A 16,567-nucleotide genomic window follows, 5' to 3' on the forward strand; every position below is an offset into this window, starting at 1 on the left:
CATACCATTTTGCACAAAGACACTGTCGGTGTGATCAAGGTGTAAAATATGGCATGAGACAGCAATGCCTAGGCAGAGGAACGTGACCTCAAACTGTTTTATAGCTGCTATACTAGCAGTTCTCAGCGTCAATGTTAGCAAGGTACGAGGCCAAAGTTTACAATACTGCAACGCTAGCCAGCAAAAACTATAAACTACTAGGAAAAATGGAGCAAACTTGTTTAATAATTAATCTCCGGGATTGTCATTGTAGGTGTTCATCGAAGCGGATGAAGGTCCACGAAATCTGAATTACAGCCAAGTCACTGTGCTGCTATCAACAGTTGACTGGAATCCACACGAGATCTGTTCTGTGAGCATTGCATACTCAGATTATCAAACCATACGAGTTGATTTGTTCTCAATCAAAGCAATTAAGTAATTCAGGGAAATTATAATTTGTGCAGGAGACAGTCTCTGACGCGAATAATCCACATCAACTACTGTATATAATTGTGCACCTGTCCAGTGTTCCATCTAAACCAATTTTACATCAACAGATAATGTYTTTGGCTCGGGTGTTTTTTCGTTTACATGGCTATTTGCAACCCATATCGAAAACACAGGCTCCTTTGGTCTCCCGACTCATACGGACCCAGAATGAAGTGAGGTATTGGCAGTATACTGCTGCTCCACAGTCGACGAGTTGTCACTGGCAACTTCAGGAAGAATGCCTTGGTGAGTGTCTTGACAATTGTTTTTATCTGCGCTTCCGTTTAACAAAGGCTATGATTATTGGCATTTAATTCGCTCTAGCTTCCCATGTGTTTGTTATTGAGGGTCTTTTTGAAGAACGTTTTGTTAATAATGAAAACGAGAATCCATTTTTGAATAAAGTCCTGAATGGTATCGATATATTGACGACATTTTTGTATATGGGAAGGAACTGAAGAAAACTGTCAGATTTTATGGCACTACTCAATGACATTGACCCTAATCTCAAATTCACTATTGAACGTGACACTCAACGTGTTCATTATCTCGATATGTGGATTGAGAAATCAAATGGAACCCTGTTTACAACTCTGTATAGAAAAGAAACGGACACAAATCCTATTACAGGGTGACAGCTTCCACCCTGAGCCATTAAAAAGAGGACTTCCAAGAAGCCTTTTTTTTTTAGACTGCGCCGTATATGCCACTCCACAGAGGATTATCTAGAAAAAGCAGCGGAGATGCGCATTAGGTTTCTAATAAGAGGCTATTCGTCACAATGTGTGGATGAAGCTCATAATTTGGCATTGGAAAAAAACACGAGATGAACTGCTACAAAAAAGACCCGCTAAAGCCAAAGAACACTCCGTAATGTTCACAAACTACATATACTTTGAATTCGCGAAAAAGTGGGAGCTGTGGTCAAGAAACACTGGCATATTTTATCATCGGACCCAGCTTTGCCGGCTGAATTTAATATCTACCACGTATTGTGTAAAGGAAGGTCGCAATTTACGCGATAAATTGGTTCATGCCAACTGCCAGCCACAAAAGAAAATTAGCCAAACTCTTTTACGCCCTCTACCAAATGGTAACTATAAATGCAGAGGATGCGCACAGTGCAACAATATGATGAAATGTGAATATTTCTGCCACCCACACACAGGAAAACGGTTCCAAATAAATGACATTATTACGTGTTCCAACCACCATGTTATTTACATTATTACATGTCCATGTGGGCTCTCTTATGTCGATAAAACCACCCCTTCTCAAACAGAGAATTAGTGAACATAAAAGTTCAATCAGGAGAAACGACAGGGATTATCCAGTCGCTGTACATTTCAATGACCTGAAGCATGACATTTCCACCTTTAGATTTTGTGGCATAGAGAAAGTTAAGATATCAGACAGGGGAGGAGATATTAATAATACTCTGAGTAAAAGAGAATGTTTTTGGATTTTCACCCTCCAGACATTATTTCCTAAAGGACTTAATGATGAAATGCCTATCTATGTTATGTTGTGAATTTGAACATGAAATATGTGTCTCTTGTAGATTATTCTGACGTTTTTCGTACGATGTACCCAGTGACTAATGAAAACTCTACTATGTCTCATTGAGATTTTACAGACGTGTTCAATACGCCTTTATATACACTTTGTATATTATTTTTTCTATTGTATATTCACTATTGTTTTTCTTTGCTCAACCCTTGATGTGAATTGGTGGCCTGTCTAATAAGGTCAATTTTTTTTTATCATAAAGCTTGATGAAGGCGGTGTGGCCCGATACGTAAGCTTATTAAATATCGGTGATACTATCAAGAGCAGTTTCCTTTTTCCTACATCAACAGATAATGTCTTTGGCTCGGGTGTTTTTCCGTTTACATGGCGATTTGCAACCCATTTCGAAAACACAGGCTCCTTTGGTCTCCCGACTCATACGGACCCAGAATGAAGTGAGGTTTGGCAGTATACTGCTGCTCCACAGTCGACGAGTTGTCACTGGCAACTTCAGGAAGAATGCCTTGGTGAGTGTCTTGACAATTGTTTTTTATCTGCGCTTCCCTTTACCAAAGGCTATGATTATTTGGCATTTAATTCGCTCTAGCTTCCCATGTGTTTGTTATTGAAGTTCAATWTGTTCATATCAAATACAATTTTATTCGTCACGTACTTCGTAAACAACAGGTGTGGACTATCAGTGAAAGTGCTTACGGGCCCTTCCTAACACGGAACCCAAACCGGCTGCGCGCGTGCGCTATCGTGCATACATTTATTTTGTCCCCCTACACCAAACGAGATCACGACACGCAGGTTAAAATATCAAAACAAACTCTCAACCAATGACATTAATTTGGGGACAGGTCGAAAAGCATTAAACATGTATGGCAATTTAGCTAGTTAGCTTGCACTTGCTAGCTAATTTGTCCTATTTAGTTAGCTTGCTGTTGCTAGCTAATTTGTCCTGGGATAAAAACATTGAGTTGTTATTTTATCTGAAATGCACAAGGTCCTCTACTCGACAATTAATCCACACATAAAACGGCCAACCGAATCGTTTGTAGTCATCTGTCTATGGTGATCGCATCTAAACTTTCATAGTATTACCAAGACGACCGGCAAAACAGTTTGTCTTTCAATCACCCATGTGGGTATAACAAATGAGGAGATGGCACGTGGGTACCTGTTTCTATAAACCAATGAGGAGATGGGAGAGGCAGGACTTGCAGTGGGATCTGCGTCAGAAATATAAATGAGTCATATTTTAGCTCTTGGCATCGCAGACGGTTGTTGGCGCGCGCAAGCAGTGTGGGTGCAATAATTGAATAACATGGATTTCWAAATTTATTTTGTGACGCTCGCTCACGCGACGTGTCTGGTCAGCATGTTACAATGCAGAGAGAAAGAAATAATAAAAAAGTAAAACACGTCATAATAGATACACAATGAGTAACGATAACTTGGCTATATACCAGGGGTACGACGTAGGGGTAGATAAATACATATATACTGAACAAAAATATAAACGCAATGATTTTATGGAGTTAGTTTATATAAGAAAATCAGTCCATATAAATAAATTAGRCCCTAATCTATGGATTTCACATGATTGGACAGGGATGCAGCAATGGGTGGGCCTAGGAGGGCATAGGCCACCCACTTGGGAGCCAGGCCCATTTACAGGGGAGCCAGGCCCACCCACAGGGGAACCAGGCCCAGCCAATCAGGTTGAGTTTTTTTCCCCACAAAAGGGCTTTATTTCATACAGAAATACTCCTCAGTTTCACCAGCTGTCCGGGTGGCTGGTCTCAGACGATCCTGCAGGTGAAGAAGCCAGATGTGGCGGTCCTGGGCTGGCGCGGTTACACATGATCTGCGGCTGTGAGGCCGGTTGGACGTGCTGCAAATTCTCAAAATGACGTTGAAGACGGCTTATGGTAGAGAAATTAACATTAAATTATCTGGCAACAGTTCTGGTGGACATTCCTGCAGTCATCAGGCTGATTGCACGCTCCCTCAAAACTTGAGACATCTGTGCCATTGTTGTGACAAAACTGCACATTTTAGTGGCCTTTTATTGTCCCCAGCACAAGGTGCACCTGTGTAATGATCATTCTGTTTAATCAGCTTCTTAATATGCCACACCTGGCAGGTAGATGGATTATCTTGGCAAAGGAGAAATTCTCACTAACAGGGATGTAAACAAATGTATGCACTACATTTCAGAGAAATACGTTTTTTTTGAGTATGGAACATTTCTGGGATCTTTTATTTCAGCTCATAAAACATGGGACCAACACTTTACATGTTGAGGTATATATTTGTGTTCAGTATAACTAAGAATAAAGTGACAGATAGTAAACAGTAGCAGCAGTATATGTGATGAGTCAAAAAAGGTTGTTCGAAAAGGGGTCAATGTAGTCGTATGGCTTGGGAGTAGATGCTGTTTAGGGTCCTGTTGGTCCAGACTTGGTGCATCTCTACCGCTTGTCGTGCGATTACAAAGAGAACAGCCTATGATGGCCTCTATACCAGTGGGTCTGGATGGCATGGAGCTCAGCTACAGTGATGTATAGTTGGCCCCTTGGTTTGTGCCGTGGCGGAGATCTTTGTGGGCTATACTCRGCCTTGTCTCAGGATGGAAAGTTGGTGGTTGAAGATATCCCTCTAGTGGTGTGGGGGCTGTGCTTTGGCAAAGTGGGTGGGGTTATATCCTTCCTGTTTGGCCCTGTCCGGGGGTATCATCGGATGGGACCACAGTGTCTCCTGACCACTCCTGTCTCAGCCTCCAGTATTTATGCTGCAGTAGTTTGTGTCGGGGGGCTAGGGTCAGTTTGTTATATCTGGAGTATTTCTCCTGTCTTATCCGGTGTCCTGTGTGAATTTAAGTAAGCTCTCTCTAATTCTCTCCTTCTCTCTTTCTTTATCTCTCTCGGAGGACCTGAGCCCTAGGACCATGTGTCAGGACTACCTGGCATGATGACTCCTTGCTGTCCCCAGTCCACCTGGCCGGGCTGCTGCTCCAGTTTCAACTGTTCTGCCTGCGGCTATGGAACCCTGACCTGTTCAACGGACGTGCTACCTGTCCCAGACCTGCTGTTTTCAACTCTCTAGAGACCGCAGGAGTGGTATAGATACTCTCAATGGTCGGCTATGAAAAGCCAACTGACATTTACTCCTGAGGTGCTGACTTGATGCACCCTTCGACAACTACTGTGATTATTATTATTTGACCATGCTGGTCATTTATGAACATTTGAACATCCTGGCCATGTTCTGTTATAATCTCCACCCGGCACAGCCAGAAGAGGACTGCCCCCCCCCCCCATAGCCTGGTTCCTCTCTAGGTTTCTTCCTAGGTTTTGGCCTTTCTAGGGAGTTTTTCCTAGCCACCGTGCTTCTACACCTGCATTGCTTGCGGTTTGGGGTTTTAGGCTGGGTTTCTGTACAGCACTTTGAGATATCAGCTGATGTACGAAGGGCTATATAAATACATTTGATTTGATGTACTGGGTAGCACCTACCCTCTGTAGCGCCTTGCCAAGTTGTCATACCAAGTGCTGATGCAGCCAGTCAAAATGCTCTCAATGGTGCAGATGCAGAAACTTTTGAGGATCTGAGAGCCCATGCCAWGTCTTTTCAGCCTCGTGTTACTTGAGAACCAATGTTGGACTTTCAAATCAAAGTTTATTTGTCACATGCGCCGAATACAACCGGTGTAGACCTTACAGTGAAATGCTTACTTACAGGCTCTAACCAATAGTGCAAAAAAGGTATTAGGTGAACAATAGGTAAGTAAAGAAATAAAAACAACAGTAAAAAGACAGTGAAAAACAGTAGCGAGGCTATATACAGTAGCGAGGCTATAAAAGTAGTGAGGCTACATACAGACACCGGTAAGTCAGGCTGATTTGAGGTAATATGTACATGTAGATATGGTTAAAGTGACGATGCATATATGATGAACAGAGAGTAGCAGTAGCGTAAAGAGGGGTTGGGGGGGTGGCAAACAATGCAAATAGTCYGGGTAGTCATTTGATTACCTGTTTAGGAGTCTTATGGCTTGGGGGTAAAAACTGTTGAGAAGCCTTTTTCTCCTAGACTTGGCACTCTGGTACCGCTTGCCATGCGGTAGTAGAGAGAACAGTCTATGACTGGGGTGGCTGGGGTCTTTGACAATTTTTAGGTCCTTCCTCTGACACCGCCTGATGTAGAGGTCCTGGATGGCAGGCAGCTTAGCCCCAGTGATGTACTGGGCCGTACGCACTACCCTCTGTAGTGCCTTGCGGTCAGAGGCCGAGCAATTGCCGTACCAGGCAGTGATGCAACCAGTCAGGATGCTCTCGATGTTGCAGCTGTAGAACCTTTTGMGGATCTCAGGACCMATGCCAAATCTTTTTAGTTTCCTGAGAGGGAATAGGCTTTGTCGTGCCCTCTTCACGACWGTCTTGGTGTGTTTGGACCATTCTAGTTTGTTGGTGATGTGGACACCAAGGAACTTGAAGCTCTCAACCTGCTCCATTACAGCCCTGTCAATGAGAATGGGGGTGTACTCGTTCCAATGTTGGACTTTAATCTGGTATATTGGTTAGAACAGTGTCTGGACCTGACACTTGACTAGGCCAGTTTCCATATTATACGCTAATATTTACTTAAATCTAACATTTGAATCTTCAGAGCTCAGCTATGGAGGACTTGTGATGCACTTTGACTATGTGTGGCTACGGGATCATTGCCGCTCTGCCTCCTGCTACAACAGCAAGACCAACCAGAGGAACCTAGATACATCACATGTGGAGCTGAACATATGTCCTGCCAACACCAGGGTGGAYGATGAGAATCTCTTCCTCACATGTAAGTCTTGGTTTGAAGATTGCTTTTCTCAACTAAGAGAAGCCCACATTGTGAAGTAGCCTGGAACTTGACCACTGCCAAACCTGAGATAGTTACTGCATTGTTCAGGGAGACCTTTGCCTCTTGTAAAAGGCTATAATGACATACTGTAGACACGGCAGACATTGCTACCATATGATTTATTTTACACTGTAACCATTAAATCCYTTACTCTGGTTGCAATCAGTCATTTCATTTGAGGTCGTATATCTAGGTCTGTTTGATGTCGTCAAAAACTCTAAGTTCATTGCCAGTCATGTTTTTTATTTCAGCCCATTTTCTTTTTGGCAGCACTGTGATATATGCACCTATTCCTACTCATCATTCTTTTGAACAGTTATTGGATGTATATTAGAAGGAATTGTCTTTGATTTGTGTACCTCAGGGCCCGATGGTCATGTGACAAAGTACAACCTGAGTTGGCTGGCTCAGAACAGCTATGAGSGACAGAAGCAGAGTGCCATGCAGCCACGCATCATCTGGAACTCTGACATCTATGCCAATGCCAAGGTGCCCTCTGCCAATTGGGACAAGTTTATGACCTGTGATGAYGAACTGAAGAAGTTCCTCAGAAACTTTCTGCTGTATGGCATTGCTTTTGTGGAGGGTGTCCCACCAACTGTTGAGGCCACAGAGACGGTTACCCAGAGAGTCAGCCTCATCAGGTACTGGCCTCTTAGGGAATGAGAAGGGGGTGTTCAGGGGTCTTAAAMGTAGCTGCATACCACCCACCACAATACATACAAACAGAAATGGTTTTAGAATGGGAGATTATTTAATGTGTTAGCTTGTTACAATGCTTGTTACAAAGCAACAGTGCTTTTTTAAACAMATTTATTTGACCTTTGTTTAACTAGGCAAGTCAGTTAAGAACAAATTATTATTTACAATGATGGCCTAGGAACAGTGGGTTAACTGCATTGTTCAGGGGCAGAATGACAGATTTTTAATTTGTCAGTTCRGGGATTCAATCTAGCCTACGTTTCGGTTACTAGCCCAACGCTGTAACCACTAGGCTACCTGCTACAGGGAAGATGTTGGTTTCCTTAACAACAAGCCCTTGATACTTTTGCCAAGTGAACATGCACAACAAACTTTTCTCAGCACTTAGAATGGAGTGTGGATTTGTCAAAGAGGAGAAGAGTAGTGGTACTGCCTTCTCATTAATCCACCAGGTTCATAAAGGACTCCATAGGTGGTGTGGTTTAAGTTTCCAATGCCTGAACCAAGGTGGAGTCTATCACAGTATATCTTGTTTTATCAAGATTCAAGAAATCTGTGCCATAGCAATGTGCATCTGGCTTGCATCTTATCAGTTAARAAAGCCATAAACCGGTGATGAAACAGTGTCAAACTGCAGCTTCCAAAAGGAATGGCCTGTTTCACAATGCTGAACCTGTTGTTACAACTGTCCATTTTACTAACAATATATATTCCATTTAGCAGACGCTTTTATCCTAAGCGACTTACAGTCATGCGTGCATACATTTAAAGTATGGGTGGTCCCGGGAATCGAACCCACTAACCTGGCGTAGCAAGCGCCATGCTCTCCCAACTCAGCTACAGAGGACCACATCATTGTAATCACCGAACACAATAACCTACATAGATRTCTAAMGTGTCTGCAACTGAAGAGGAATCTCAACCTAACCAAGATACAGATCAGCATGTGTGCTGCCGTGCTAAATTGACCTGCCATGATAACTCAAACAATTAACACCCATTCGTGTGTGAACATCTTCTGAACACTTAATCCCATCTCTGACACCCCAAAGAAACAAAAGATAACTATTTGGAGTAAAGTTTCCATTATAAACCTGTTTGAATTGTTCTTGTATAATGTCATATTATTTTTGAGACGGCAGACTGTACTTTATGTTTTCATTCCTGTTTCCTATTAGGGAGACTATGTATGGCAAGATGTGGAACTTCACTTCAGATTTCTCCCGAGGAGACACTGCCTACACCAATCTGGCCCTAGACCGTCACACAGACACCTCATACTTCCAGGAGCCTTGTGGGTACGTATTCAGAAAGATGTTCACACACGAATGGGTGTTAATTGTTTGAGTTATCATGGCAGGTCAATTTAGCACGGCAGCACACATGCTGATCTGTATCTTGGTTAGGTTGAGATTCCTCTTCAGTTGCAGACACKTTAGAYATCTATGTAGGTTATTGTGTTCGGTGATTACAATGATGTGGTCCTCTGTAGCTGAGTTGGGAGAGCATGGCGCTTGCTACGCCAGGTTAGTGGGTTCGATTCCCGGGACCACCCATACTTTAAATGTATGCACGCATGACTGTAAGTCGCTTAGGATAAAAGCRTCTGCTAAATGGAATATATATTGTTAGTAAAATGGACAGTTGTAACAACAGGTTCAGCATTGTGAAACAGGCCATTCCTTTTGGAAGCTGCAGTTTGACACTGTTTCATCACCGGTTTATGGCTTTYTTAACTGATAAGATGCAAGCCAGATGCACATTGCTATGGCACAGATTTCTTGAATCTTGATAAAACAAGATATACTGTGATAGACTCCACCTTGGTGTCCCATGAAATGACAGGGCAATACGCCATCTATTGGGCATTTCATGACATCATGTGACTTACTTTGATGCCATTGACTTTGAATTACAGGATCCAAGTGTTCCATTGCCTTAAACATGAGGGAACGGGAGGAAGAACACTGCTCGTGGATGGATTCTATTCTGCAGACCACGTGCTCCAGAAGACACCTGACAACTTTGAGCTGCTAGCACGGGTGCCTATCAAGCATGAGTACATTGAAAATGTCAGCGACCACCGCAACCACATGATAGGCATTGGCCCTGTGCTCAACGTGTATCCCTGGAACAATGAGGTGTTCATGATCCGGTATGACCAGTCTGTTTTCATTTGAGATGTGAATGTCTCCCTGAATATCTTGCTTTAAACATATCTTCCATTGTCATCATAGGCCATACAACCTCTAACCAGTATTTGTTAGCTATTAATTCACAATGTTGTACACATTTGAGAAATGCTACACCCATCAATATGAATTAAGTCCCTTCGGTGGGTTCTTTGTGGAAAGCTCAGGATTTGTTGCTCATAATAAAAAGAATAGTGCATACAGCGTAACACCTGTGATTACCAGAGCTAGATCCTTTGAGATCAATGTTATGAATATTTAATCTGATATTGAGGATTAATATGGTATCACCTCCTGCTTGGTCGCCTCTCTCACAGATACAATAACTACGACCGGGCAGTCATAAACACTATCCCCCATGACGTTGTCAAGCGATGGTATGTGGCTCACAGAGAGTTGACCACAGAGATGAGGAAGCCAGAGAATGAGTTGTGGGTCAAACTGAAGCCTGGAAAGGTAAAGAAAAAGAGATGCCTTTTCATTGATCTAGACAGAAAAGATTAATCACTACATGTTGATATAAGAGGGGGGTGGGGACATTCTGAAACCAGGATTGGGTTTCAGGGGATGGGTAAAGTCCTACAAAATCGTACACAAACAATACAGTATGTTCCCTCTTTTTCTGGTAGGTTCTCTTCATTGATAACTGGCGTGTCATGCATGGTCGGGAGTCCTTCACAGGCCTGCGGCAACTGTGTGGCTGCTACCTGACCAGAGACGACGCCTTGAACACTGCCCGCTCCCTGGGTCTGCAGGCCTGAKTGAAGAAGAGTCTCCAACACTTCCAGCCAAAAGCTCCAGTATTTTGGAGATAAAAGCTGCAGCCCTGCTTCTTCAGAATACAATATTATCAAATCAACAAACAAAAAAATCACAGGTGCCGAATACAACAAGCCCTTAACCAACAATGCAGTTCAAGAAATAGAGTTTAGAAAATATTTACTAAATAAAATTTTAAAAAATGAAATCAAAAAGTAACACAAGATATTTACATAACAACAACGAGGCTATGTACAGGGAGAACCGGTACCGGGTCAACGTGTGGGGGTACAGGTTAGTCGAGGTAATTTGTAAAGTGACTCTGCATAGATAACTAACAGTGAGTAGCAGCAGTGTAAAAACAAAGGGGGGGTGGTGGTCAATGTAAATAGTCTGGGTGGCCATTTGATTAATTGTTCAGCAGTCTTATGGCTTGGGTGTAGAAGCTGTTAAGGAGCCTTTTGATCCTAGACTTGGCGTTCCAGTACCGTTTGCCGTGCGGTAGCATAGAGAACAGTCTATGGGTGACTGGAGTCTTTGACTATTTAAGTGTTTAAGTCAAGAACATGGACTGTGATCTGCATTATGCATGCATATGCTCTTGTTAGAACAACAATCATCTTTTGAACTGGAACTTAACATATTGAGGTGTTTAACATATTGGCTTTGTTTTAGGGGTTAGTTTCTAATCTTAAAATATTTTAGTATGTCTCAATCACTACATAGCACTTTTACCAGATATTTAATTTTTGATTCATGTATTTAGGAACTTTTGCCTTTCTCAATACCTTTTTTCTTGATTTGATTGAATAATCAACCCTTATCCCAGTCTGCTGTTCCCACATGCTTCAAGAGGGCCACCATTGTTCCTGTTCCCAAAAAAGCTAAGGTAACTGAGCTAAATGACTACCGCCCCGTAGCACTCACTTCTGTCATCATGAAGTAATCATAATAGTAGAAAATAAGTCTAAAAATGTGAGCAGTGGAGGTGAGATAAGGGAGGTGAAGGCAAAAAAAGGGGTGTGGCGAAGTAAATACAATATAGCAGTTAGATTTGCAGATTTGCAAATGGTAGATGGTAGATTTGCAGTGAAGAATGTGCAAAGTAGAGATAGAATATGGGGTAAAAGGGCAAATAAATACAGTAGGGAAAGAGGTAGTTGTTTGGGCTAAATTATAGATGGCTATGTAAGTGCAGTAATATGTGGTGCTCTGACAGCTGGTGCTTAAAGCTAGTGAGGGGAGATGTTTCCAGTATAGAGATTTTTGTGTTGTTCCAGTCATTGGCAGAGAGAACTGGAAGGAGAGCGGCAAAGGAAGAATGGTTTGGGGGTGACCAGAGAGATATCTGCCTGGAGCGCGTGCTACAGGTGGGTGCTGCTATGGACCAGCGAGCTGAGATAGGGGGGACTTTACCTAGCAGGGTCTTGTAGATAACCTGTAGCCAGTGGGTTGGCGACAAGTATGAAGCGAGGGCCAGCCAACGAAGCGTAATGTCGCAGTGGTGGTAGTATTGGGCTTTGGTGACAAAAGTGGCACTGTGAAAGACTGCATCAATTTTTGAGTAGGGTATTGGAGGCTATTTTGTTGACATCACCAAGTCGAGATGGTAGGATGGTCCGTTTACAGAAGGCCGTATTCATTGACCAGGCAAGGCAATAATTGAGAAACCAAGCTGTCGAGTCTGCGTTGAGGATGTGGTGATTGACAGGGTCGAAAGCCTTGGCAGGTCAATGAATACGGCTGCCCAGTATTGTTCTTTATCGATGTGTTAAGATATGTTTAGGACCTTGAGCGTGGCTGAGGTGCACCCATGACCAGCTCTGAAACCAGATTGCATAGCGGAGAAGGTATGGTGGGATTCGAAATGACCGGTAATCTGTTTGTTGACTTGGTTCGAGACCTTAGAAAGGCAGGGAGGATAGATATAGGTCTGTAGCAGTTTGGGTCAAGAGTGTGCCCTTTGAAAAGGGGATGGCCGCAGCTGCTTTCAATCTTTGGGAATCTCAGACGACACGAAAGAGAGGTTGAACAGGCTAGTAATAGGGTGGCAACAATTTCAGCAGAAAATTTTAGAAAGAAAGGGTCCAGATTATCTAGTCCGGCTGATTTGTAGGGGTCCAGATTTTGCAGCTCTTTCAGAACATCAGCTGACTGGATTTGGGAGAAGAAGAAATGGGAAGGCTTGGGCGAGTAGCTATGCAGTGCTGTTGACCGTTTCTGACCGTTGAGCAGACACATGCACATTTGTGGCCTGCTGGAGGTCATTTTGCAGGCTCTGGAGTGCACCCTCCTTGCGGAGGTAGCAGTCCTGCTGCTGGGTTGTTGCCCTCCTACAGTCCTCCATCTCCGATGTAGGCCTGTCTCCTGGTAGCGCTCCATGCTCTGGACACTACGCTGACAGACAGCAAAATTTTGCCAAGCTCGCATTGATGTGCATCCTGGATGACCTGCACTACCTGAGCCACTTGTGTGGTTGTAGACTGTCTCATGCTACCACTAGAGTGAAAGCACGCCAGCATTCAAAAGTGACAAAACATCAGCCAGGAAGCATAGGAACTTGAGAAGTGGTCTGTGGTCCCATGCAGAATTCCTTTATTGGGGGTGTCTTGCTAATTGCTATAATTCCACCTTTTGTCTATTCCTTTGCACAACAGCATGTGAAATTTATTGTCAATCAGGTGTTGCTTCCTAAGTGGACAGTTTATTTCACAGAGTGTTGACTTGGAGTTACATTGTGTTGTTTAAGTGTTCTTTTATTTTTTTGAGCAGTGTATAGAATGCATGACACTCATAAAAAAATAACTAATCTGTATTTTCCTTTGATGCTGGACACATTTTAATGCATGTCAGTCTGTCGTGCAAGAAAAAAAGCCCCCTAGAAATCAAATCAAATTTTATTTGTCACATATACATGGTTTGCAGATGTTAAGCGAGTGTACGGAAATGCTTGTGCTTCTAGTTCCGACAATGCAGTAATAACCAACGAGTAATCTAACCTAACAATTTCACAACAACTACCTTATACACACAAGTGTAAAGGGATGAAGAATATGTACATACAAATATATGAATGAGTGATGTACAGAACGCATAGGCAAGATGCAGTAGATGGGTTCGAGTACAGTAAATACATATGAGTTGAGTAATGTAGGGATGTAAATTATATTAAGTGGATTGTTTAAAGTGGCTAGTGATACAGTATGTTGGCAGCAGCCACTCAATGTTAGTGGTGGCTGTTTAACAGTCTGATGGCCTTGAGATAGAAGCTGTTTTTAGTCTCTCGGTCCCTACTTTGTTGCACCTGTACTGACCTCGCCTTCTGGATGATAGCGGGGTGACAGGCAGTGGCTCGGGTGGTTGTGTCCTTGATGATTTATGGCCTTCCTGCGACATCGGGTGTTGTAGGTGCTGGAGGGCAGTAGTTTGCCCGGTGATGCGTTGTGCAGTCACTACCTCTGGAGAGCTTACGGTGTGGGCGAGCAGTTGCCTGTACCAGCGTGATAGAGCCGAACAGGATTGTGCATCTGTAAAGTTTGTGAGTGTTTTGGTGAAAGCCGAATTTCTTCAGCCTCCTGAGGTTGAAGAGGCACTGTGCCCTTCTTCACCACTCTGTCTGTGTGGGTACAATTTAGTTTGTCCATGATGTGTACGCCGAGGAACTTAAATCTTCTACCTCTCTACTGTCGTCGATGTGGATAGGGGGTTCCCTCTGTGTTTCTGAAGTCCACGATCATCTCCTTTGTTTTGTTGACGTTGAGTGTGAGGTTATTTTCTGACCCACACTCCGAGGGCTCACTCCTCCCTGTGTGTCTCGTCGTTGTTGTAATAAGCCTACCACTGTAGTGTCGTCTGCAAACTTGATGATTGAGTTGGAGGCGTGCATAGTCACGCTCGTGGGTGACAGGGAGTACAGGAGAGGGCTGAGAGCCCTTGTGGGCCCAGTGTTGAGGTTCAGCGGGGTGGAGATGTTGTTACCTACCTCACCACTGGGGGCGGCCGTCAGGAAGTCCAGTACCCAGTTGCACAGGAGGGGTCGAGACACAGGGTCTCGAGATTGATGACGAGTTTGGAGGTATATGGTGTAAATGCTGTAGTCGATGAACAGCATTCTCACATACGTATCCTCCTGTCAGATGGGTTAGGCAGTGTGCAGTGTGGTTGCGATTGCGTCGTCTGTGGACCTATTGGGCGGTAAGCAAATTGGAGTGGTCTAGGGTGTCAGGTAGGGTGGAGGTGATATGGTCTCTGACTAGTCTCTCAAAGCACTTCATGATGACAGAAGTGAGTGCTACGGGGCGGTAGTCATTTAGCTCAGTTACTTGCTTTTTTGGGAAGGAACAATGGTGGCCCTCTTGAACATGTGGGAAAGCAGACTGGGTAAGGGTTATTATTATTAACAATAAAAATCAAATCAAGAAAGTATTGGAAAGCAAAATTCCTAAATACATGAATCAAAAATTAAATACTGGTAAAGTGCTATGTATGATAGATACTAAAATATTTTAAGATTAGAAACTACCTAAAAAAGCCAATATGTTAAACACCTCAATATGTTAAGTTCCAGTTCAAAAGATGATTGTTGTTCTAACAAGAGCATATGCATGCATAATGCAGATCACAGTCCATGTTCTTGACTTAAACACTTAAAATGTCAAAGACTCCAGTCACCCATAGACTGTTCTCTATGCTACCGCACGGCAAACGGTACTGGAAGCCAAGTCTAGGATCAAAAGGCTCCTTAACAGCTTCTACAACCCAAGCCATAAGACTGCTGAACAATTAATCAAATGGCCACCCAGACTATTTACATTGACCACCACCCCCCCTTTGTTTTTACACTGCTGCTACTCACTGTTAGTTATCTATGCAGAGTCACTTTACAAATTACTCGACTAACCTGTACCCCCACACGTTGACCGGTACCGGTTCTCCTGTACATAGCCTCGTTGTTGTTATGTAAATATCTTGTGTTACTTTTTATTTCATTTTTTTTATTTATATTAGTAAATATTTCTAAACTCTATTTCTTGAACTGCATTGTTGGTTAAGGGCTTGTTGTATTCGGCACCTGTGATTTTTTTTGTTTGTTGATTTGATAATATTGTTATTTGAAGAAGCAGGGCTGCAGCTTTATCTCCAAAATACTGGAGCTTTTGCTGGGTGTTGGAGACTCTTCTTCACTCAGGCCTGCAGACCCAGGAGCGGCAGTGTTCAAGGCGTCGTCTCTGTCAGGTAGCAGCCACACGTTGCGCAGGCTGTGAAGGACTCCCGACCATGCATGACACGCCAGTTATCAATGAAGAGAACTACCAGAAAAAGAGGGAACATACTGTATGTTTTGTGTACGATTTTGTAGGACTTTACCCATCCCCTGAAACCCAATCCTGGTTCAGATGTCCCCACCCCCTCTTATATAACATGTAGTGATTAATCTTTTCTGTCTAGATCAATGAAAAGGCATCTCTTTTTTTACCTTTCCAGGCTTCAGTTTGACCACCATCATTCTCTGGCTTCCTCATCTCTTGTGGTCAACTCTCTGTGAGCCACATACCATCGCTTGACAACGTCATGGGGATAGTGTTTATGACTGCCCGGTCGTAGTTATGTATCTGTGAGAGAGGCGACCAAGCAGGAGGTGATACCATATTAATCCTCAATATCAGATTAAATATTCATAATGATCTCATAAGGATCTAGCTCTGGTAATCACAGGTGTTACGCTGTATGCACATATTCTTTTTATTATGAGCAACAATCCTGAGTTTCACAAAGAACCCACCGAAGGGACTTAATTCATATTGATGGGTGTAGCATTTCTCAAATGTGTACAACATTGTGAATTAATAGCTAACAAATACTGGTTAGAGGTGTATGGCCTATGATGACAATGGAAGATATGTTTAAAGCAAGATATTCAGGGAGACATTCACATCTCAAATGAAAACAGACTGGTCATACCGGATCATGAACATCATTGTTCCAGGATACACGTGAGCAAGGGCAATGCTATATGTGGT

At 43.1% G+C, this 16,567-nt stretch overlaps 1 protein-coding gene across 2 annotated transcripts; it reads left to right on the forward strand.

Annotated features, from left to right (window-relative positions):
* The first annotated feature begins 448 nt into the window (after nt 1-448).
* On the forward strand, nt 449-10,762 carry LOC111950794 (trimethyllysine dioxygenase, mitochondrial). 2 transcript variants are annotated; one of them, XM_023968681.3, is made up of 7 exons: nt 449-717; nt 6,658-6,834; nt 7,259-7,538; nt 8,775-8,894; nt 9,515-9,751; nt 10,106-10,244; nt 10,418-10,762. In XM_023968681.3, exons 1-7 carry the CDS (start codon nt 543-545, stop codon nt 10,547-10,549), a joined length of 1,260 nt encoding a protein of 419 aa, XP_023824449.1. In that variant the 5' UTR covers nt 449-542; the 3' UTR covers nt 10,550-10,762. The 2 variants fall into 2 exon arrangements, with proteins under 2 accessions (XP_023824449.1, XP_023824451.1); XM_023968683.3 differs by lacking the exon at nt 449-717 and adding an exon at nt 2,382-2,507.
* The last annotated feature ends 5,805 nt before the right edge of the window (nt 10,763-16,567 follow it).

Source organism: Salvelinus sp. IW2-2015, linkage group LG23 (genome assembly GCF_002910315.2).
Source record: "Salvelinus sp. IW2-2015 linkage group LG23, ASM291031v2, whole genome shotgun sequence".
Lineage (NCBI taxonomy): Eukaryota > Metazoa > Chordata > Actinopteri > Salmoniformes > Salmonidae > Salvelinus > Salvelinus sp. IW2-2015.